Genomic DNA, 22801 nt, shown 5'->3' with positions numbered 1-22801 from the left:
TTCCCTTTTTGACCCCTTTAGAACCGACCCATTTTTGGGTATATTTTGCAGTATTTCAATAAGTGTGAGTACATGAGCTCAGTATCAAACCCAAAACTGGACCGGTACAGTACCAGTGAATTCCTATCCTAAAAGCAACATGAATGTGTTTGTGTGTATCAACAGGTTGACAGTGACACAATCTGGAATGAAGTTCACTCTTCCAGTGCTGCTCGTCTGGCTGTGGGATCTGTGGTGGATCTGGTCTTTAAGGTTGCATCGGGAGAGCTGAGGGTAAGACACTCTTTCAGACACATTTGGATAGTTCACCTAAAAATAAATGCTGTCATTATTTATTCACCCTCTTATTGTTAAAACACTGTACAACTTACGTTCTACCATGGAACATAAAAAGAGATGTAAGGCAGAAATGTTATAAACATGACTTTTCTCTCAAATTGGTTTGAATAGTTACAAGATAGTTTTGTAAGTGTGTGTGTGTGTGTGTGTATGTGTGTGTGTCTGAGGTCAGGTTGACCTGGCACAGTCCCGTGGCATCCTCGGAGCTCAAAGGAAGTGACCTAAAAGACACAGTCTTCTCAACTAAACGCAAACATTCCTGAGTGTAACCTAACCCTGGGTGAACTGCCACCCACCCTAAATCTCAGCAGTACATACTGAAATATTTCCATTATCACATTCAAAAATGGAACAGCTCGAAACGCTACCTCAGCCGCAAGCTTGGCCAGAAAAGCGAAAGTCACCAATCCACTGTCACCATCTGCCATTTAGATTATTTTCCTTCTGTTTCACTGTTTCTGGGTCATTCCTGTTACGCAGTACCTTTTTGTTAATATATATATATATAATATATATATATATATATATATATATATATATATATATATATATAGGGGCCTGAGTAGCTCAGCAAGTAAAGACGCTGACTACCACACCTGGAGTCGCAAAATCGAATCCAGGGTATGCTGAGTGACTCCAGTCAGGCTTCCTAAGCAACCAATTGGCCCGGTTGCTAGGGTGGGTAGAGTCACGTTGGGTTAACCTCCTCGTGGTCGCTATTATGTGGTTCTCGCTCTCGTTGGGGCACGTGATGAATTGTGCGTGGACCCTAACCCACACGTGCTAGGTCTCCGCGGTAACATGCTCAACAAGCCACGTGATAAGATGCGCGGATTGACTGTCTCAGACGAGGAAGCAACTGAGATTCATCTTCCACCACCCTGATTGAGGCAAGTCACTACGCCACCACGAGGACCTACAGCCCAAATTGGGGAGAAAAAAAAATATATATATATATATATATATATATATATATATATATATGCTTGTGTGGTAATTTAAGGAAGTATTTCTATAAAAGGGTATACCACACTTTCAGAAATATGCTTTTGTCAAACTCAGACACTTAATAATTAAGCGCTATCAATTATTATTATTATTATTATTATTATTAATAACTGCCTAACATGGTGGTCTTATGAAATTTTGAATGGATGGAATGTTTTAAATAGAGGTTGACCGACAGTGGATTTTACCGATAGCTAAGGTGGTGAGAAAGACAGATAACCGATTAGTCGGCTGATTAGTGCTGCACAATTAATCGTATTTTAACCGCGATTACGGTTTCTGCCTGTCACGGTGAATTATGCATAACCGTCTGCGATATTAATGAGCTAGCAAGCAGAAATTATCAGTCATGTGAAGTTAAAAAATTTTGTTCATGTTTATTATAAGCTGTGTCGACAGATGATAGACTAAATCACAAGCTCTTTTAAAATAATTGTGATTAATTTTCGCCATTATCGTGCAGCCCTAGGGACGATAGTTTTTTTAAAATCGATTTATCGATTGATTAAAAAAAAAAATATTTCCTTACTGTGACGGGCACAGACGTGTCCAAAATACATACAAAATTCCAAAATGAATAAAATCCCAAAAGCAGTTTATTGTGCAGCCAATATCCCAATAATAACCAGAAAAATTCAGATTTTGTGAAAAACGTGTGACTTTTAAATATACAGTGCATCCGGAAAGTATTCACAGCGCTTCATTTTTTCCACATTTTGTTATGTTACAGCCTTATTCCAAAATGGATTAAATTCATTATTTTCCTCAAAATTCTACAAACAATACCCCATAATGACAATGTGAAAGAAGTTTGTTTGAAATCTTTGCAAATGTATTAAAAATAAAAAACTGAAAAAAAAAATCACATGTACATAAGTATTCACAGCCTTTGCTCAGTACTTTGTTGAAGCACCTTTGGCACCAATTACAGCCTCAAGTCTTTGAGTATGATGATACAAGCTTGGCACACCTATTTTTGTGCAGTTTCTCCCATTCTTCTTTGCAGGACCTCTCAAGCTCCATCAAGTTGGATGGGGAGCGTCGGCGCACAGCCATTTTCAGATCTCTCCAGTGATGTTCAATCGGGTTCAAGTCTGGGCTCTGGCTGGGCCACTCAAGGACATTCACAGAGTTGTCCCAGAGCCACTCCTTTGTTATCTTGGCTGTGTGTTTAGGGTCGTTGTCCTGTTGGAAGATGAACCTTCACCCCAGTCTGAGGTCCAGAGCGCTCTGGAGCAGGTTTTCATCAAGGATGTCTCTGTACATTGCTGCATTCATCTTTCCCTCAATCCTGTCTAATCTCCCAGTTCCTGCCGCTGAAAAACATCCCCACAGCATGATGCTGCCACCACCATGCTTCAGTGTAGGGATGGTATTGGCCAGGTGATGAGCGGTGCCTGGTTTCCTCCAGACATGACGCTTGCCATTCAGGCCAAAGAGTTCAATCTTTGTTTCTCATGGTCTGAGAGTCCTTCAGGTGCCTTTTGGCAATCCAGGCGGGCTGTCATGTGCCTTTTACTGAGGAGTGGCTTCCGTCTGGCCACTCTACCATACGGGCCTGATTGGTGGAGTGCTGCAGAGATGGTTGTTCTTCTGGAAGATTCTCCTCTAGAAACGCTGGAGCTCTGTCAGAGTGACCATCGGGTTCTTGGTCACCTCCCTGACTAAGGCCCTTCTCCCCCGATCGCTCAGTTTGGCCGGGCGGCCAGCTCTAGGAAGAGTCCTGGTGGTTCCAAACTTCTTCCATTTACGGATGATGGAGGCCACTGTGCTCATTGGGACCTTCAATGATGCAGACATTTTTCTGTACCCTTCCCCAGATCTGTGCCTCGATACAATCCTGTCTCGGAGGTCTACAGACAATTCCTTGGACTTCATGGGTTGGTTTGTGCTCTGACATTGCACTGTTAACTGTGGGACCTTATATAGACAGGTGTGTGCCTTTCCAAATCATGTCCAATCAACTGAATTTACCACAGGTGGACTCCAATCAAGTTGTAGAAACATCTCAAGGATGATCAGTGGAAACAGGATGCACCTGATTTATTTATTTATTTTTTTCTGTTTTTTATTTTTAATAAATTTGCAAAGATTTCAAACAAACTTCTTTCATGTTGTCATTATGGGGTATTGTTTGTAGAATTTTGAGGAAAATAATGAATTTAATCCATTTTGGAATAAGGCTGTAACATAACAAAATGTGGAAAAAGTGAAGCGCTGTGAATACTTTCCGGATGCACTGTAAACAAGCCCAAAATACACCAGGGACTCTTATTTTTAAATGTCAGAGACTTGGCTCTATTACAATGCTCTATACTTAAGTATTTACCAAATTAAGCTTAGTATAGCCTATATATTCACCAGATGAAGAGTATAGTGTGTGTATATATATATATACTCACTGAGCACATTATTAGGAACACTATAATTGTCAAAAAGTGCCCGACGTGGTCTTCTGCTGTTGTAGCCCATCCGCCTCAAGGTTTGACATGTTATGCATTCTGAGATGCTATTCTGCTCACTACAATTGTACAGAGTGATTATCTGAGTTACCATAGCCTTTCTGTCATCTCGAACCAGTCTGGCCGTTCTCCATGGACCTCTCTCATCAACAAGGTGTTTCCGTCTGCAGAACTGCAGCTCACTGGATGTTTTTGTGTGTGTGTGTGTGTGTGTGTGTGTGTTTGGCACCATTCTGAGTAAATTCTAGAGACTGTAGTGTGTGAAAATCCTAGGAGATCAGCAGTTACAGAAATACTCAAACCAGCCCATATGGCACCAACAGTCATTTCCAAATTCTGATGGTTGATGTGAACATTAACTGAAGCTCCTGACCCGTATCTGCTGGTTTTATGCATTGCACTGCTGCCACACGATTGGCCGATTAGATAATTGCATGAATATGTATGTTTACAGGTGTTCCTAATAAAGTGCTCAGTGAGTGTAGAATGACGGTTCAAGGTGACCACGGCTGTCAAGCTCCCAAAAGGATAAAAAATAAAATAAAAACAAAAAAGAACCATAAAAGTGTACTTTTTTTATATATAGTTATTAAACTATGAAATCTCATTCTCCATACTGGCTATATGTAATTGATCTGGCATATTGCATTTGGTTGCTACAACACATGCAAGAGAACCGGTGGCGTTTTGGCATCAATGTCATCAAACATGGTGCGACACATTGGTGTGCCCTTTTTTTAAATCTCATGAATTAGATTTTTTAGATCTTTGGCAGAGGGGAAGGTTATCACTGAATAACGACATGCATTTCGTCTCTTCCTCACAAAGCAATTGTATGGTTTCCAAAGACTTGAAATATAGCGCATATACAGTACAGTAATAAATACAGTATATATATTTATTTCACCAGATGAGGTTTATTCATGAGGAATAAGAATTAGGTATTAAAAAGCAATTATCGGTATAGATTTTTGCAGATAACTAATAGCTCCAAAAAGCAACTATCGGCACCGATTCAATCTAACTCTAGTTTTAATGTAAGAGAAATAAACTAATACCACAAAACATCACATAATTCATAAAAACCCCACCATTTTGAGGGCATGTTGTTACAAAAGGACAACATGTGTTTAATGAACTGTATCTTTTTCCTGGGCATTAACAGTAGAAATGTTCAATAGATATTTTGTAGCTAAGACTTCAGTGTATTCTTCAAAGTTTCTATGTATAAACTGACTTCTACCCTAGGAAATACTCACTGGAATAACAAGTGACAACTATCCCCGGACTCCCATATATGATGGGGACATGAAAATGTACTGTATTACAGGAATGACCTCTGTCTCTCACTCTGCCTCCCTCTCATGGCTAAAATAATATCCTCTGGAGTGGGGAAGAATAATAATATCAGACAGCTGCATTCACATCATTAGAGCGGGCGGCCCAGAGTGGACTTGAGTAAGTGTGAGAGGGAATGCGGCGTATCCCTGAGGTCAGGACATTAGCAGAGACTTCGAGTCCTCTTTGCACTCATTAGCCATGGGGCCGCACGCTAAGAGCATCCCCAACGTCCAACGGCTGAATGGAAAACACATTAACTGTGTAGAGTCAAGGTGGATCGGGTGTTTTGTGTGTTTATGGGTGTACTTTGAAGGGATAGTTCACCCAGAATTGAAAAATTGTTTAATTTACTCACCTTCATGATGTTCCTCAGACCACAAAAGGAGATGTTAGGCAGAATATTAAATGTTCATGCTCTTTTGCTTAAACTTAAGTTAATGGTTATCAGAGGCAAACAAAAAAGATGAAAAAAGCACCCCAAAATTAATCCTTAAGACTTGCATGCTATATACCAAGTCTTGGGAAGTCATCTGATAACTCTGTGTGTGAGGAGCAGACTAAAATGTTGTTATTATTGACTGAAAATATTCCCCTCTTCCATAGCTCTCAAATGTGGTCACCATTTACTTTCATTGTATGAGCATGAGCATTCTATCACTGTTAAAGGGATAGTTCACCCTAAAATGAAAATTCTGTCACCATTACTCACTCTAATGTTGTTCTAAACCCGTATGACTTCTCTTCTATAGAACAAAAAAGGCACCTGATATTTAGGGACTGACACCTTCAGTCACCATTCACTTTTATTGCATATTTTTTCCCCATACAAAAAAAGTGAATGGTGACTGAGGTTGTAATTTTGGGGTGAACTATCCCGTTAAGATGCTTCTCTGTGTCTCACTTATAAGGTCTGGGAGAATGTTATTAAAACAACTGTTTCTATTTGCAGAACGGCTTTGCTGTAGTACGACCTCCAGGACACCACGCTGAGGAGAGCACGCCAATGTACGTTCCTCCTTAAACATTTCATTGTATCTCTCTGATCTCAAAAGAATCTCGACAACTGATATCAGCATCTGCTTCAAGCACACATAGTCATAAATCAGCGATATACACACTATCTTCTCACTTAAATGAATTCCGCCTGGACTCTAAACAGCCTGGCCAAGAGAAGTTGCAGCACTCATGCTGACTTCAATACAGTACTGTGAATCATTGAAGAGGTGATGTTTACAGCACATTAGGCCGATGTTATCTCCACGCTGACTTATGCCAGTTTTAATTGAATTACTCTACTACTAGCTCAGAGGTTTTTAACTGGTTTTGCTTAAGGACAGCAATGTGATTAAAGAAATGTTCAATAAAAAGTTACATGTATTATTAAGAATTATTGACATAAATAATTCTTCCACCTAGTAATTTAGTTCATTATCCTAACTGTAGGCTATTTGCTGTTGCCATTGCAACTTAGTGCATTAATATGTAATGTGCGGCCACAGGTTTGCATTTATAGTCACTTTACAACGATGTCGGATCTTTAACGTGCATTTTTTCACAGATGCGCTATTCAGTGGCATTGCTGCATCTCGACTAAATCTTCAGTGCAAAACACACAGCACGACCAGTGTTGTCTGATTCCCGAAATAAAGATTCTTATGAGCTGGTTCTTTTGAATATACAGCGTGAAACACAGCGTGACCAGTGTAATGTGATTCCCGAATGAATGACTCTATTGAGTTTGTTCTTTTGAATCTATAGCGTGAAACACAAAACGCAGCCAGTGTAGTGCAGTTCCCAAGCAGAATACTCTGTTGAGATGGTTCTTTTAAATCTACTGTGCGCAACATACAGTGTGACAAGTGTAGTCCGTTTCCTGAACGAATGACTCTTATGAATCAGTTCTTTCTAAACTACGGTGCGTAACATACAGCACGACCAGTGTAGTCTGATTCCCGAACGAATGACTTATGAGAAGACCAGTGCGACCAGTGTAGTTCGAGTCCCGAATAAATGTCGCTATTGAGCCGGTTCTTTTGAATCTACAGTGGGCAACATACAGTGTGACAAGTGTAGTCCACTTCCCAAACAAATGACTCTTATGAGTCGGTTCTGTTGAATCTACTGCGTGAAACACACAGCGCAACCAGTGTAGTTAAATTCCCAAATGAATGAGTCTAAGTCGGTTCTTTTGAATCAACAGTGAGCAACATACAGCGTGACAAGTGTAGTCCGTTTCCTGAACGAATGACTCTCATGAGCCAGTTCTTTTGGATCTACAGCGCCCAACATAAAACATGACCTGTGTAGTCTGATTCCTGAACTAATGACTCTTATGAGACGGTTCTTTTGTATGTACAGCGTGAAACTCACAGCGTGATCGGTGTAGTGCAGTTCCCACAATGACTATTGAGTCTGTTCATATGAATCTACAGTGAGCAACATACAACGCAAACCAGTGTTGTTAGATTCCCGAACAATTGACTCTTATGAGCCAATTCTTTTGAATATGAATTTGAAACGCACATAGTGTACTCTGATTCCCAAACGAATAACTCTTATGAGCCGGTTCTGTTTTGTGAATCTTACTTTCGTCATGTCCAGCTCGAAATGAACTACTTCTAACACGTTATGTGATTTTGTACTGCCTGGTTGTTCAAATTTCAATTTTTTCCCCTTTTCACCCAATTTGGAATGCCCAAATCCCAATGCGCTTTTAAGTCCTCGGTAGTGATTCGCCTCAATCCGGGTGGCGGAGGACAAATCTCAGTTGCCTCCACGTCTGAGACCATCAACCCGCGCATCTTATCTCGTGGCTTGTTGAGCGCGTTGCCACAGAGACATAGCACGTGTGGAGGCTTCACGCCATCCACCGTGGCTTCCACGCTCAACTCACCATGCGCCCCACCGAGAGCGCATCACATTATAGCGACCATGAGGAGGTTACCCCATGTGACTCTACCCTCCCTAGCAACCGGGCCAATATGGTTGCTTAGGAGACCTGGCTGGAGTCACTCAGCACGCCCTGGGATTCGAACTAGAGAACTAGCGAACTCCAGGGGTGGTAGCTAGCGTCTTTTACCACTGAGATACCCAGGCCCATTCAAATTTTAATGTTTAGCCAAGTTAAAGATTACATGTTAGAGTTTTCTTGTGATCAGTTGAATTTTATATATTAAAAAAAAAAAAAATTATTGTTAGCACTTTTTTGTTTAGAATTCTTTTTTAATATATAGTTTGACTGGATTGAATTTGTGCCTCTTAAAAAGTCATTGAAAATTCATTAAATGTTTTTGTCTGTGTTAACACATTTTTTGCAAGAATTGTATTAATTTATGTCTGATTTGTTATATCTGCTATTCTACCTTGCATAGTTTTTCATGGTTTTTGAGGATGAGAGTATGTCATGCAATCCTACTAAGTTACTGGTAAATTTACGCCAAAATTGCCAAATTGAATGCACAGCCTTTGACATCAACAACAAAAGACATGGCAAGCGTTTTCTCCTCCCTTTGAAAAGTAAATAAGCCTATTGATTTATGATATCTAAACAATGCTGGATTTTATGTTTAATTGCATTTTATCAATTGCATTTAGCATTAATTTTTCCTTGCTGTCTGTGTCTCTGTCAGAACAGACTGGCGTCCCATCAGTTTGAAAACCATTACACTAGAATATGTTATTTAAATGCAAGATTTATTTCGAAGCTGGTGCCATTTTCCTGACTCTAAGCTGGGTACAGGACATTCTTAATAATCAGCTCGGGCAACTTGGATGCAATTTTATTTATCTTAAAACTCGCTAGTTTATCCAAATTAATGTCAGGTATCATTAACGTGGGACTAAATTCCCTCTAATTGCTGAGCTTTTCTGCTTTAAATGGCTTGAGCGTCACACGTGCTCCTCCCATATTTATTCCCAGTGCCTCTGCCTCATTACGGAAAGGTTAAAGTAAACGAGTGTTCCGCAGTCTCTATGGTGAAAGGTTAAATACAAGGATTGTTCCATGGATGCCGTGTTTGGGGAACAGACTGAGGTTTGGTGCCTCTGCTGTGGGCCTCGGGCCAGGCCCTGCTCTCTAGCGCTCTGATGTCAAGCCAGGACGCAGTGGGTGAATAGTGTCATTAGCGAAATAAGACAATCCATCAGGCCAGGAGGTCCACTTCGCAAACCCACACGATCAGGCGCTTCATGATAGATCGCACACCAGCTGATTGCCCTGGTTCTGTGCTCTCTCTCTCTCACACATGCTGTTCTCTGCTTTTGTTTTTGACACAAATAACAGGGGATTTTGCTATTTCAACGCTGTCGCCATTGCAGCCAAACTCCTGCAACAGAGACTCAACGTCAGTAAGATTCTGATTGTAGACTGGGTAAGTGCACAAACACTTCTGTACTCAAAATGAACCCTAGTTACGTTCTTCATAAATGTCTCTGGTGTTAACACACAAATCATAGGTTCATTTTATTCCAAAGAAAAGTTTGTTTTCAAAATCAAAATGTAATAACTTCCTTCGCATTTGAAATGACTTTTCTGCTGACTTTAACAAAGCCATGTTTGTCTGGAAAAATGATATTAACCATTAGTGTCAATTCAGTCAACCAAATGATCCAATCAAATCCCAAACGCTAATGCATATGGGCTCTAGTAGACTTAAAGGGATAGTTAACCCAAAAAATTCTCTCATCATTTACTCACTTTCATGCATCCCAGATGTGTATGACTTTCTTTCTTCTGCAGAACACAAGTGAAGATGTTTAGAATAATATTTCAGCTCTGTAGGTGCATACAATGCAAGTAAATGGTGGCCAGAGCTTTGAAGCTCCAAAAAGCACATAAATGCAGCTTAAAAGTAATCCATACATCTCCAGTGGTTAAATCCATATCTTCAGAAGCGATATGATAGGTGTAAGTGAGAAACAGATCAATATTTAAGTCCTTTTTTACCGTAAATTCTCCTCCCTGCCCAGTAGATGCTGATATGCACATGCATATGCGAATTGCCAAAAACAAAAGAAGAAGAAAAAGTGAAAGTGGAGATTTATAGTAAAGGACATCAATATTGATCTTTTTCTCACCCACACCTATCATATCGCTTCTGAAGACATATATTTAACCACTGGAGTTTTATGGATTACATTTATGCTGCCTTTATGTGCTTTTTGGACCTTCAAAGTTCTGATCACCATTCACTTGAATTGTATGGAGCTACAGAGCTGATATTTTTCAAAAAATCTTTGTTTGTGTTTAGCAGAAGAAAGAAAGTCACACATCTGGGGTGGCATGAGGGTGAGTAAATGATGAGAGAATTTTCTTTTTGGGGTGAACTATCCCTTTAAGAACTAAATTTTATCTTCCTGAACACCTCGCTCCTGCCCCAAATGCAAATTGAAAATAGTAAATAGTAAATAATGTTGCGTTATAGGATGTTCACCATGGCAACGGAACTCAACAGGCCTTCTACAGCAACCCCAATGTCTTGTATGTGTCTCTCCATCGCTATGATGATGGTAACTTCTTCCCTGGCAGCGGTGCCCCTGATGAGGTGGGTTTTATGTTGTAAAAATTATATTTTGATGTTTTTCTGCCTTTTGCCGATATTCAGGGTATATCTCGATTTTTACGTATTTTCCCTGGAACTTAAAGCTTAAAAGGGTAATGTTTTATTTTTTTATTTGTTTATTCAATTAAAGGAACTATAATTCTGACAAACAGCCATTTTTGCTCTTTGGATTAAAAAAGTTTAATGCAAGAAAAAAAATGCAGTTCAAATCAAGTTAAAAATAGTTCTCGTGAACATTTTTGAGTGATGACTCAAACGAGTTTTGCAGTTTTCATAACTGTGGGACAAGTCGAAATTATTTTCTGTGGTACTTAACAGCTTAACTTGGATTGAACCCAGAATATTCCTTTTAATAAAGCAAAATTATCATAAATGCATTATAAGTTAGCTCCTGCCTTCAAACTAATGAGGGGTTTGAAAAGTAACTGACTCAATTGTACAACTGAATTCTTGTATTAGTCAAAGTGGCTTTGACTTTAAAATAAAACCTCATTACAGTTTTACTCTGGTAGTAATTGTTGGGATTTGCCCTTCATGACATCAGCCTTAAATGGATAGTTCATGCAAACTGTTTGTAAATATAAATTCTGCCAACATTTATTCACCCTCGTTTTCTTCCAAACCCGTATGACTAACAATGCATGTGTTGTTGGATGTCCCTAATGGGAGCAACTTTTCATTTGCTCAATAGAAATAAATCCCCCTCATCTGACAGAGCTCTGAGTTTATAATAATTCCACACATTTATTTGAATTGTTTTTGCGATGTCTGTCTGTCTGTCTGTCTGTCTGTCTTTCTGTAGGCGGGCATTGGTCCAGGTGTGGGATTTAATGTGAACATGGCTTTCACCGGAGGTCTGGAGCCACCCATGGGGGACGCAGAGTACCTGGCAGCATTTAGGTAACATAGTCACCCTCCAATGTACCCCCAAAGTTCCACCAAGATGGCTGTTTTGTGCACACTCCATTTTACCAGCTCAGAACAACCTTTTATTTTGTAGAAATGTGTAAAATGGAACCAAATTGGTCACGGGTTCCAACACTGTGTTGGTTGAAAATGGTTAATAGACACTTATAACTAATGCACAGTGATATCTGTATTTCCTTACTGTGTTATTTATTTCCTGAGTCTAAATATATTACCACCAGCTGCACAGTAAGAGATTTAATATAGGCACATGTGGCAGAGAGTGACCTGTTTAGGGCTCAATTTATTGCAATGCCCTTTTATTGGATGGGCTACCCCAGTGACCTCACAGCCAATAGCAGGACTGTATTTCACCACAGTGATTAACTCAGGAAAAGTATGTGATGAATGACACAGCTGGAGGAGGTTACCAGCCTCTTTTCTTTCAATGTGAAAGCTGCAGAGACGGTACACTTTGGTTTGATGGCCAGGAGTCCACTTACCTGAAATTGATAGGAAGAATATAACAAGCCTTTAAAAGCCAGAACTTCAACCACAGCACACACCTAACCCTATATTAAGAGAAACAAAGGCTCTGTTCCAAAACCTACTCCCTTCATAGGAAGTTGCCTTCTTAGAGGCCATTCATATCGAACGCAAAGTTTTTCAGTTGTTTTTCTATGTAAATCTGCATTGTTTTGGGTCTTTCTGTTTTTTTGTTGCATGTCGTGCAGGAAAACCTTCTTTTTTTAGACACCGTGTCAAGTTAAATAGAACTTTTGAAAAGAACGCACCTTAAGACATCTGTGTTTGTGCCGCTGAATCTAGATGTTGTGTGTGAATAAGTCCAATGTGAACAGCCCCCAAGAAAACATCCTAACTGAAATGGAACTGATTTGGAACTGTCATGGATCAGCAGAGAAGAACAGGACCCAAACGCAGAGTAGAAATATAAGGAGATTTATTTAAACAAAGATAAAAGCAAAATCCAACATAAACTCCCAAAAGGGGGAAAAACAAACATAAACTACCCCGTAGGGGAAACAGACAATCCAGGCTGGGGCAGAGGAAAACGGGGCACAGGACCGACCGGACCGAGCTGGGACGAAACAGGACCGACATAGGGAACAAAAAAGACGAGCTGGCACTGGACAGCTCACACGAGGAGGTTAAAATAGGGACAGAAATAAAACGGGTTAACAGGGGACAGGTGAGGCAAATTAACTAATAATAAGCAAACAAGCAGGCGGGGTATGACGTAAGACAGAGAGACACATGGTGATACAGAAACAAAACAAAGCCACAAACACCCAAATGGCATGAGTGCACATCACCAAGACAATAAGGCAATATACGCCCATGCCAACTGACAAACAAGAAAAGCGAATGCATAGCAATGGCAAACAAAGCGATGCCACGCATTCTCACACTAAACAAAGCCTGAGTGTACATCGCGAGGCAAATGCCACACGATGCACACAACAGGCGACAAAAACAAGACAGGACACCTGTGCGAGATTTCGGCCACACACAAACACGAAATCTCAGATCGAAGTGACCGAACCTCAGCACAACGTGAAGACAGCTCACGACCCGGGCATGCAGCACAACATGAGCACAACGCGCACCAGTGTTAACGAGATACAGACATAAACTATTGACGTGAGTGCATGCTGCCAAGATGACATAAGCGCGATGCACCCACGTCAATATCAGACAGAACATGGAGCATGAGGTAAAGTGGTCCATTTTTAATTAGATTGATTGATAACTTTTGCTATTGAATGATTTATAAGAATATTTATAATCAACTTTTTTTCGCTTCATCCGCCATCTTGGATTTTTTCACTGAGCTTTTTGCAGTGCATGGGCAAGCGTAAGGGTCTGAGCAACTTTGACAAGGGCCAAATTGTGATGGCTAGACGACTGGGTCAGAGCACCTCCAAAACGGCAGGTATTGTGCAGTGTTCCCAGTATGCAGTGGTTAGTACCTACCAAAAGTGGTCCAAAGAAGGACAACTGGTGAATCAGCGACAGGGTCATGGGCTCCCAAAGATCATTGATGCGCGTGGGGAGCGAAGGCTAGCCCGTCTGGTCCGATCACACAGAAGAGCTACTGTAGCACAAATTACTGAAAAACAATGCTGGCCATGATAGAAAGGTGTCAGAACACATAGTGCATCGCAGCTTGCTGCGTATGGGGCTGCGTAGCCGCAGAACGGTCAGAGTGCCCATACTGACCCCTGTGCACAGTCCCTGCCACACTGAAAAAACTGTTAAGGAATGGTTTGAGGAACATGACAAAGTGTTCAAGGTGTTGCCCTGTCCTTCAGATTCGCCAGATGTCAATCTGATTGAGCATCTGTGGGATGTGCTGGACCAACAAGTCCGATCCATGGAGGCCCCATATCACAACTTACAGGACTTAAAGGATCTGCTGCTAACATCTTGGTGCCAGATACCACAGAACACCTTCAGAGGTCTTGTGGAGTCCATGCCTTGATGGGTCAGAGCTGTTTTGGCGGCACAAGGGGGTCCTACACGAAATTAGGCAGGTGGTTTTAATGTTGTGGCTGATCGATGTACTTTGTTTCCATAAAGGCGTTACACCGTAAACCATTAAACCCTAAAATGACTGTAAAAACAACAATTTAAACAACTTCAGTGCTCAAATTATAATGCAGTTGTTTTGGTAAAATTATTAGTTTCACATATCTGCCTTTAAACCCTCCAAAAATTGGCCCCATTCACTTTCATTGTAAGTGCCTCACTGTAACCTCAATTGTTGCTTTTTTTAAAGAACAGATGGGGCAAGTCGAAATACATTTTTGTGGTAATCAACATATGCCACAAATGCTGTGGATTGAGCTTAACTTGTATTGAACCCAGAATATTCCTTTAAATGTTACCTTATATTGGCAGCTCACTAGATTTTGGAACAGAGCTAAAGTGAGTGGGCCAGCAGACATTGACCAACTCGACGGTTTATTAGTGCTTTGCAAACACCCATATGACAGCCAAACAGTGTGAAAATCCCCAAGCAAAACCCCATTTGCACAGAGATTTTCATGAACTCTAGACAGTTGCTGGAGAAATGGAGGCGAAGTTTCACAACAGTGTCTTGTAACAATTTGTATAAGCGCTGCTCATCCATAGAACAGTCCATTTATCTGTAGCAGGGGCTGATGGGACTCTTTGATGTTGTGCCAGTAAAGCTGAGCCCCATTTGCATCTTTGTTGGGGGCTATTAATAACCCCCTTTTCACATGGCGTGGGCGCACGGCTGATTCGAGACGCTCTTTGAAGAAGGGGCTCCGTGCCCAATGCGTTCAGTCTGCTTCAGCAGGTAGACGGGTGAAATATGGCCCACGGCGGGTCGATGATAAAAGAGGATAGGCCTCGCTCATCCCTTTTTCTTTTCTTTTTCTTTGTTTTATTTTTTTATTTTTTGCACCACCTCCCTCTCTTCAACCCAGTCAGACACTTGTATCTGACCGTTGTCGTAAGTTTCTCCCCAACACGTCTTGGATAAATTCACTTCAGCAGCCTTTCCTCACGCAGGGTCTAAGTGATACCAGCTGAGTCCAACCCGTCTGCATCCCTGACCCCAAATCAGCCTCCGATCTCATGCATCAGTACCTGTATTAAGATGCTCAGAAGTTGTCCAAATTCCTGTCATTATGAATCATTCAAATGGAAAGGTTTATGCAACTGTCAACGCTGATCAACACTGCTGTGTGATTGAGTTTTTTCCACGCCGGTCTATTATTGTTTTATCAAGTATTTAAGATAAACCCGTCCCTAAACAGCACGTAAAAACAAAAACTGATTGGATGCTTTTCTTGTTGGTCAGATGATCTCTTCCTGTCTATGTGGGTGGTTCTTGGCCAAAATAAGCTGCAAACTGGACCAGACTTTATGCCGATAGTCAAATGTCTGTATACGCTGAGACTAGTGATCGTCACACATAAGCTTCAGTTTGTCTGCAAGGATGTGTTTACAAATGCAAGCGCTCTGATTCACTTAATCTACTTTGCCATATGACTCACGAACATACTTATTGCCAACTCATGTACTCATACACTGGCGCCAATCTTTACTCTGTCAGTCCATTCATACTGATTCATCTGCGGCTAGTACCTCCGCGACGCTCCTGCCTGCTTCTGTCTCAGCAGGCGTCTGTACTTATGGACCCACCCGGAATGCATTCATTCCCCAGTGGAGATGTCTGCTGTATTTGTGTAAACCATATTGTCTCATAGGTGCACCTCCTAGAAGCATAACGGGTCAACAACAGCTCGATATGCATGTAGACATCTAAGGCATACATTTTATTAGTACCCGTGTTCACGGGTAATGGAACCCACAACCTTGCTGTTGTTAGCGCAGTGCTCTGCCAGTTGAGCTGCAGAAACATCTGAGCCATTTCTTTTATTGAATTAAAGAAAGTCTAGATTTGTTCTTTGTTTTTGTTCTATTTCTCAAGTTTTCTTCTGGTCTTTCTTTTGTTTATTTAGTTTGCTCTTCCGTATGTTTGTTCTTTTGTTTGTTCATTGTGTTTTTTATTTTACTTTTCTTACATTTGTGTATTCTTTCTTTTGCTTATCATTCATTTTTTGTTTCACTCTGTGATTTATTTTCCACTTTTCACTTTGCCTCTATGCATGCCTCTTTCTTTTTCACCCTCTTTTTTCTTCCTCGCTCTTTTTTCCCTTCCTCTTCCTCTGCTTGGTGTGTTTCCTCCTCAGCTATGTTTTGTGGGCCTCCCGAGACAATGCATGCCTTACGGGCAGCACCTTATGTAGACCCAGCCAGTGCCACATTGCATTTGCAGGGGATCAGCCCTGGGATGAAGAAAGGAGGGAGAAAAAAAGATAAGAAAATTGGCTCTAATGAAAACCAGAAGCCCAGGCACATTCACCATGAACTTGGAAACAGAAAGGAGAATTGAAGTTAATGCAAACCAGCTCTTTGCAATGCCAGATGACAAGGCTTTGAAGTGCCCCGCCTCCCCACGCCTTTTCTCTTTGCATTTTCTCTTTTTTTTTTTTTTTTTTTTTGGATGGAGCGATTGGAAAAGCCTTTGAATCTGATAGCCATTGCTAGCATTTTGTGTAAAAAAAAAAAATTCTTAAAGTCACAGGTTTCAGTCACATTGGTGGTAACAGATTAACATAGACATGACAATAAAGGCAACAGCACTTTATACATCACTCAAGCAGCAGTGATGCACAAAGGGAAGATCTGCATTTCCTCAAGAGTGAAGTCGGCTTCAAGTTCCCCTACAACTTCACTGTCGAGCCGAGGCAATCCAGAATCATTGAGAAAAGCATTGATATCGAACTGGCCAGTTATTATAATAGTTAGCATTAACCCTTCAAGTGCAGGATACCTCTCCTCCAAACCGCTCTTGGCATGTTTCAGCTCTGGGATTAGGTTGGACCCGCGAGGTTGGATCAGTTTTCGAGAGCCGCGTGGGTTCCTCGTCCATGTAATTTGTCTCAGTCCATTGCAAGGAAATTTGTGCAGACTAATGCTAATTACCAGCCATAAATCCTGGCCTCCTCTCGCACGTCATGGTTGAGTCTTCCTCATCTGTGTGTCCACTATTTGGGTCCCCCTGGCAAACATGACAGAAACTTTCCCTGAAGAAGGCTTTTTGGCATGGGCAGTGGAAGAGGATTAAGAGCCAGTGAGTTCTGGGTGGAGCAGATGACCATCCAGAGAGTTGGAGGACGCCATTTTTCTTGTTGTTCGTGCAATGTGAGGAAGATGTTTCCAGGGTGTTTGTGTGTGAGAAAGAGAGTTTACATCAGTGTGTATCCTAGATACATGGGTTGTGTTTGAATTCACATCATTTCTTACTATGTGCTGAATACTTTTAAGACTGCTGAGGGGACACGATCAGTCCATCAAGCTTGATCGGCCTGACTAATATATCGATCTTTCACTTGTCATGTCTTAAACCTTAAAGGGAAAGTTCACCCTAAAAATATGATTAATAAAATTCTGTGATCGTTTACCTGCATGTTGTTCTAAACTGGTATAACTTACTTTTTTCTGCAGAACACAAAGGGGGAATTTTAAAAGAAGTCCCATTTGGAGATTTCAGTATGATGGCAATAGATATCAACTCACTTTAAAGCTTAAAAAAGGACCAAAAATGTTATAAAAGTAGTCCTTGTGCATCATATTCCAAGACTTCTGAAGGCATACAATAGGTTTTGGTGAGAAACAAGATAACATTTAAGTTATTTTACGGTGGAAAATCTGCGAACGTGACGTCTTTCACAGTAAAATAGCTTAAATGTTGCTATATTTTCACCATATGCCTTCAGAAGACTTGGAATATAATGCAAAAAAATTGGCTGTACAACTTTTGGCTTTTTTAAGCTTTAAAGTAAATCATCATCAACTGCCATTGTATTAAAATCAGCAAACAGGACATCCTTTAAAATTCCTCCTTTTTTGTATTGCGCATAAGAATAAGTCATATTGGATTGGAACATGAGGGTGAGTAAATAATGACATTATTTACATTTTGGGGTGAACTGTCCCTTTAAATGCTTCAAAATGCCACCTTTTTTGCCCTTGAATTGAAGAGTTAGTGAGATAGTCCAGATATAAGCTTTTTTCAATTATGTCACTTGTAAATCTAGAGTCTAAACCCCAGTGTGTATATATTCTCTCTGCAAGTTATCATTTACCGTTCTGACTGTCAGGTGGAACGGAAGGGGCCCCTGCCTGTGAGTTCTGGAGGAATGTGATACTTTGTTCTGGTGCATCATGTGAGGCCCCGGGGCCCTCTCTGTGGAGAGTGAGCTCAGGACTGATGAGAGGTGCAGCATGTGATGCATACTCACTGTCTGTGAAAGACCGCACTCACTGTCTCTATGGGCAGGGCTTTCACAGTCATGGAAAAAACCTGAAAATTTTGTTCTTTGCAAGTGCTTGATTTAAAAAAAAAAAAAAAAATTTATCCAGTAATGAACGACTGGAAAGGTCAATGAAATTCATTGGTCAGAAAGTTTAGGAATATTCTGAATTGAAAGCACAGAATTGAATGAAGGGCTTTGAAAAAGCCAAATGGACCTAGATACTTTGAATTTTCATGTAAGAGTGTGTGAGAGTTTGGCGTAGCAGTCAAATTCTGGAGCAGCACATCAAAGGTCAAAGGGATTCGGCAGAGACCCTGTCTTATTATGAGAAATGAGCTCTGGACTTCTCATCTCCGTAACCACATCTACAGCTTGACGGCGGGTTTCAGTAATGCTCACACGGGAGCTTGTCCCACCTCCCTCATGGAAAAGATCACACACACTGTAGCCCAGTTTAAGACCTTCAGAAATGAGCATAGTTTAAGAGAGGTGCCTAGTATCTGGAGCCAGTGCTATTATTGTTAAAGGAAGAGTTCCCAAAAAGAATGAATTTACCAGCAGCTCATGTTGTTCCAAACCTGAAAACATTTTAGGCAGTATATTATTCTCAGTCACCATTCATGTTCTTTGCATCTCTTTTTTCCCCCATAAATTGAAAGTGAATGGTGACTGAGGCTAACATTCTGCCAAACTTCTACTTTTTTGTTTCACCGAAGAAAATACTGTAAGTGATACGGGTTTAAAACAACATGAGAGTGAGTAAATGATGATAGAATCTATATTTTTAGGTGAAATTATTCCTTCAACGAAAGCTTAAATGAAAACGTTGTCGGTAAAGGTTGTTTTTATGTTGTTGTTGTTTCATTAAAAAACTGGGACTAGATAAAAATACATCTTCATGTCTCAAAAACTAGCTGTATTAAATAAAAATGATCAAAAATTAAGTTTGGTTTTTTGATGCGTAGTATATTAAAATGAGAAACATTTACAACCCGCCTTCATTAAACATGAAAATGGCACTAGATAACAATAAATCTAAATCTGTTTATTTGACATTAGAGTGTTTTTTATTATTATTATTATTGGGGGGGGGTGCTGGGTAGCTCAGTGAGTATTGACACTGACTACCACCCCTGGAGTCGCGAGTTCGAATCAGGGCGTGCTGAGTGACTCCAGCCATGTCTCCTAAGCAACCAAATTGGCCCTGTTGGTAGGGAGGGTAGAGTCACATGGGGTAACCTCCTTGTGGTCACGATTAGTGGTTCTTGCTCTCAATGGGGCGCGTGGTAAGTTGTACGTGGATTGCGGAAAGTAGCATCTGCCTCCACATGCAGAGTCTCCACGGTGTCATGCACAGCGAGCCACATGATAAGATGCGCGGATTGACTGTCTCAGAAGTGGAGGCTACTGAGACTTGTCCTCTGCCACCCGTATTGAGGTGAGTAACCGCGCCACCACAAGGACCTACTAAGTAGTGGGAATTGGGCTTTCCAAATTGGGAGAAATGGGATTAAAAAAAAATAAATATATATATATATTATTATTATTATTATTTTTTTTTTTTTTCTTTTATTGTATGCTGTTATGGCTTGGATTGTCTTAATTTTTGCAAAAAATCTATGAAGATATTGTTTAAAAATATACTGGAAAACTGAAACAAAACTAAAACGGAGTAAAAAATGAATAAGATTAAACTAAATTGAAAGAACAAATTAAAAAATCTTTCGACCAGAGACACTCGTTTGGTTGGCGGTGCTGTTGGTCTTGAAAGCATCATATTGTAGTCTGATTTGATTTGTGTGCACGTGCAGTGTGTATATGTGTGGTCCCCACCAATGATTCATCCCTGTTATTTATTTTGGGGAGGGGGGGTCATAAATCTCAGCATCACTGGCCTAATTAGTAAAGCTCTGTTATAACTTTGCATTGATGCTGTCTGATTCATGTTTTTTTTTTTTTTTTTTTTTTTTTTGTGGTGCGGGGTGTTGCGGAGGGAATGTGATAATACAAGCTTGCACATCTCAGCTAGAGCATCAAAGGGAAGGATGGAAGATTCTGGCTACATGCCGGCTCTGCTGCTGTCATACCAAGGACCCCTGTCGGTGTCTGTGGCTTCCCTCAGAGTGCCTGTGGCTTGTGTGTAAAAATCCTAGAGCTTTAATTTGCCCAGGGACAGACTGAAGGGAGGGCTGAGGGAAGGCCTCTCAATAGATCTCTGAGCATGAGATATTGGCCTTAAACCTTTTTGAAAGATGGCATTAGTCCCTTTTGAAGACACAGCTGGTGATGATGTGGATTTTTTTGCATCTCCTTCTTTCTTTAAGGGAATCGTTTACCCAAAAATGTAACTTCTGTCATTATTTACTCAGCCTTGTGTCGCTCCAAACCTATTTGTTGATTTTTTTTACACAGGTCTTTTCCATACAACAGATTATTCTTATGCTCAAAAAATGCACCGTAAAGGTAGTCCATATGATTCATGGACTATTCCATATGATTCACGAGTCTTCTGAAGCCATACGATAGCTTTGTGTAAGGAACAATCCAAAATGTAAGTTGTTATTCACTGATAATCTTACCCTCCAGTGAGTTGTTAACTCAAAAACTGCTGTGATTGGATCAATGACAATGGATCAGTCTGATTCATGTCTGATTCATGTACGAATATATATATTTTTCTGACAGCTGTGGTCTTTTTTTTTTTCTTAAAGACCTGCATTTATTTTCTTCAAAATTCTCTATTCATGTTTCACAGAATAAATAACACCAAATGAGTTTGAAAAAATATTAGGGTGAGTAAATACTGACAGAATTTTAATTCTGGTATAAATTATTCCTTTAATCCTTTAAGTTTCCTATTTTCAGACACTGTTTAAAAGACATCATGTACTTTTCGAGTCACTGTTGATTCTCAAAATAATATCAAGCGATTTTTAGCTTGTTTTGGATGCCCCTTCGCATACAGTCGTTGCTGCCAACTGCCCACACAGACACCACTGCTTTTTCGCCACAACTCTGAAAACACTGCACACCCACTGCATCCATGTGATGTCACTTCAGCTTGTTTTCTGTGACGCAAACACTGTTCAATTTTTAAAGGCTGCTGAAGCCTTAGACCCCCTATATGCCGGGCAGTGCAGTCAGCTGGGCTTGGCGTGGGGTGTAGTTGAAGTGAGGTTAGGTAGTTTAGGATGGAAAATATGACGCACAGCTGTGGTCCTTGGCCACCTTAAGAGCTTGGCCTGTTGCCCTCTTGTGGCCAGAGAACAAGTGCCATATTCCAGAAGCCAGTAAAGTTCCAACTACATCCAACCATAGCTGAAGTATATTGTGCAACTGCAACATACAAAAGAAACAATCCCGTGTATAGTTTCCCATCGATCAAAATCCAATAAGAACTATAAGCAAATGTGCCAAAAAGAGGCCTCATTTCTAGTGTGATTAGTGGATGAACACACAAGAGGGGTATTTTTTATTAAAAAAAATTTTTTTAATTAAAGTTGAATGTAACGGATTCACACGATGGGCAAGGAGGAGGCGGGAACCGGCTGAGCAGTCAACATAAACTTTTAATAAACAAATTAACAAAACGCAACATAAAACTGCTTTCCAGCATAACACAAAACACACACACACAAGACTGCTGCGTGCATCTCTCTCTCGAACTGGTGTCCCTGGCTCCTCTGTATCCCTCTCCCGGCTGATTGGGCTGATTCAGCGCCAGGCGTCCATCGTTACAGCCCGGCCACACCCTCCTCCTCGTCACATACCCCCAATGCCCGATTCAGGCCGGGGAAACCTCCTGGAGAGGAGGTGTTATCCTTTCGGCCGTCCATCCACCGGCCGGTCTTCTCCGCCTCCTGGGAATCTGAGTAGGATGAGGGGAGGGAGAGGGGAGAAGGAAAGAGTGAGTGGGAGAGAGAGAGGGAGAGAGAAAAACTGGCTCGCCGGTCCCCGAACACGCTATCGACTGTTCCTCAGCCAGCTGTGCAGCGGTCCTCCGCGACGCTGTGCGATGGCACTGGACCTCGCCTCCTGGCGGACGGCAGTGGCTCCTCCGCCCTCTGGCAGCGGGCATCAGCTCCTCGGCTTCCTGGTGGACAGCAGCAGCTCCTTCGTCTCCTTCCGGATGGCAGCAGGCTCCTCCGTCTCCTAGCGAACCACACCAGTACAACCGGACCATACCTCCTCGGCGTCACAACCCTTCATCAGCGGCGAGGGCTCTATGACAGCGCATCCCTCCTCCTTCCCGGGTTTCAGCACCAATGTAACGGGTTCACAGGATGGGTAAGGGGGAGGCAGGAAT

The 22801-nt window shown here is 41.2% G+C and overlaps 1 protein-coding gene across 4 annotated transcripts in view; it reads left to right on the top strand.

Annotated features, from left to right (window-relative positions):
* LOC127447372 (histone deacetylase 4-like) overlaps positions 1-22801 on the top strand; it is a 293038-nt gene that overhangs the window by 237592 nt on the left and 32645 nt on the right. For all 4 annotated transcript variants that reach the window (XM_051709200.1, XM_051709199.1, XM_051709201.1 and 1 more), the window contains 5 exons: positions 166-273; positions 6100-6155; positions 9433-9520; positions 10574-10693; positions 11514-11611. In XM_051709200.1, the coding sequence (XP_051565160.1) occupies positions 166-273; positions 6100-6155; positions 9433-9520; positions 10574-10693; positions 11514-11611 (470 nt within the window). The remainder of the gene's footprint in view (positions 1-165; positions 274-6099; positions 6156-9432; positions 9521-10573; positions 10694-11513; positions 11612-22801) is intronic.

This window comes from Myxocyprinus asiaticus, chromosome 10, assembly GCF_019703515.2.
Source record: "Myxocyprinus asiaticus isolate MX2 ecotype Aquarium Trade chromosome 10, UBuf_Myxa_2, whole genome shotgun sequence".
NCBI lineage: Eukaryota > Metazoa > Chordata > Actinopteri > Cypriniformes > Catostomidae > Myxocyprinus > Myxocyprinus asiaticus.
This window is presented reverse-complemented; position numbering and strand designations above follow the sequence as displayed.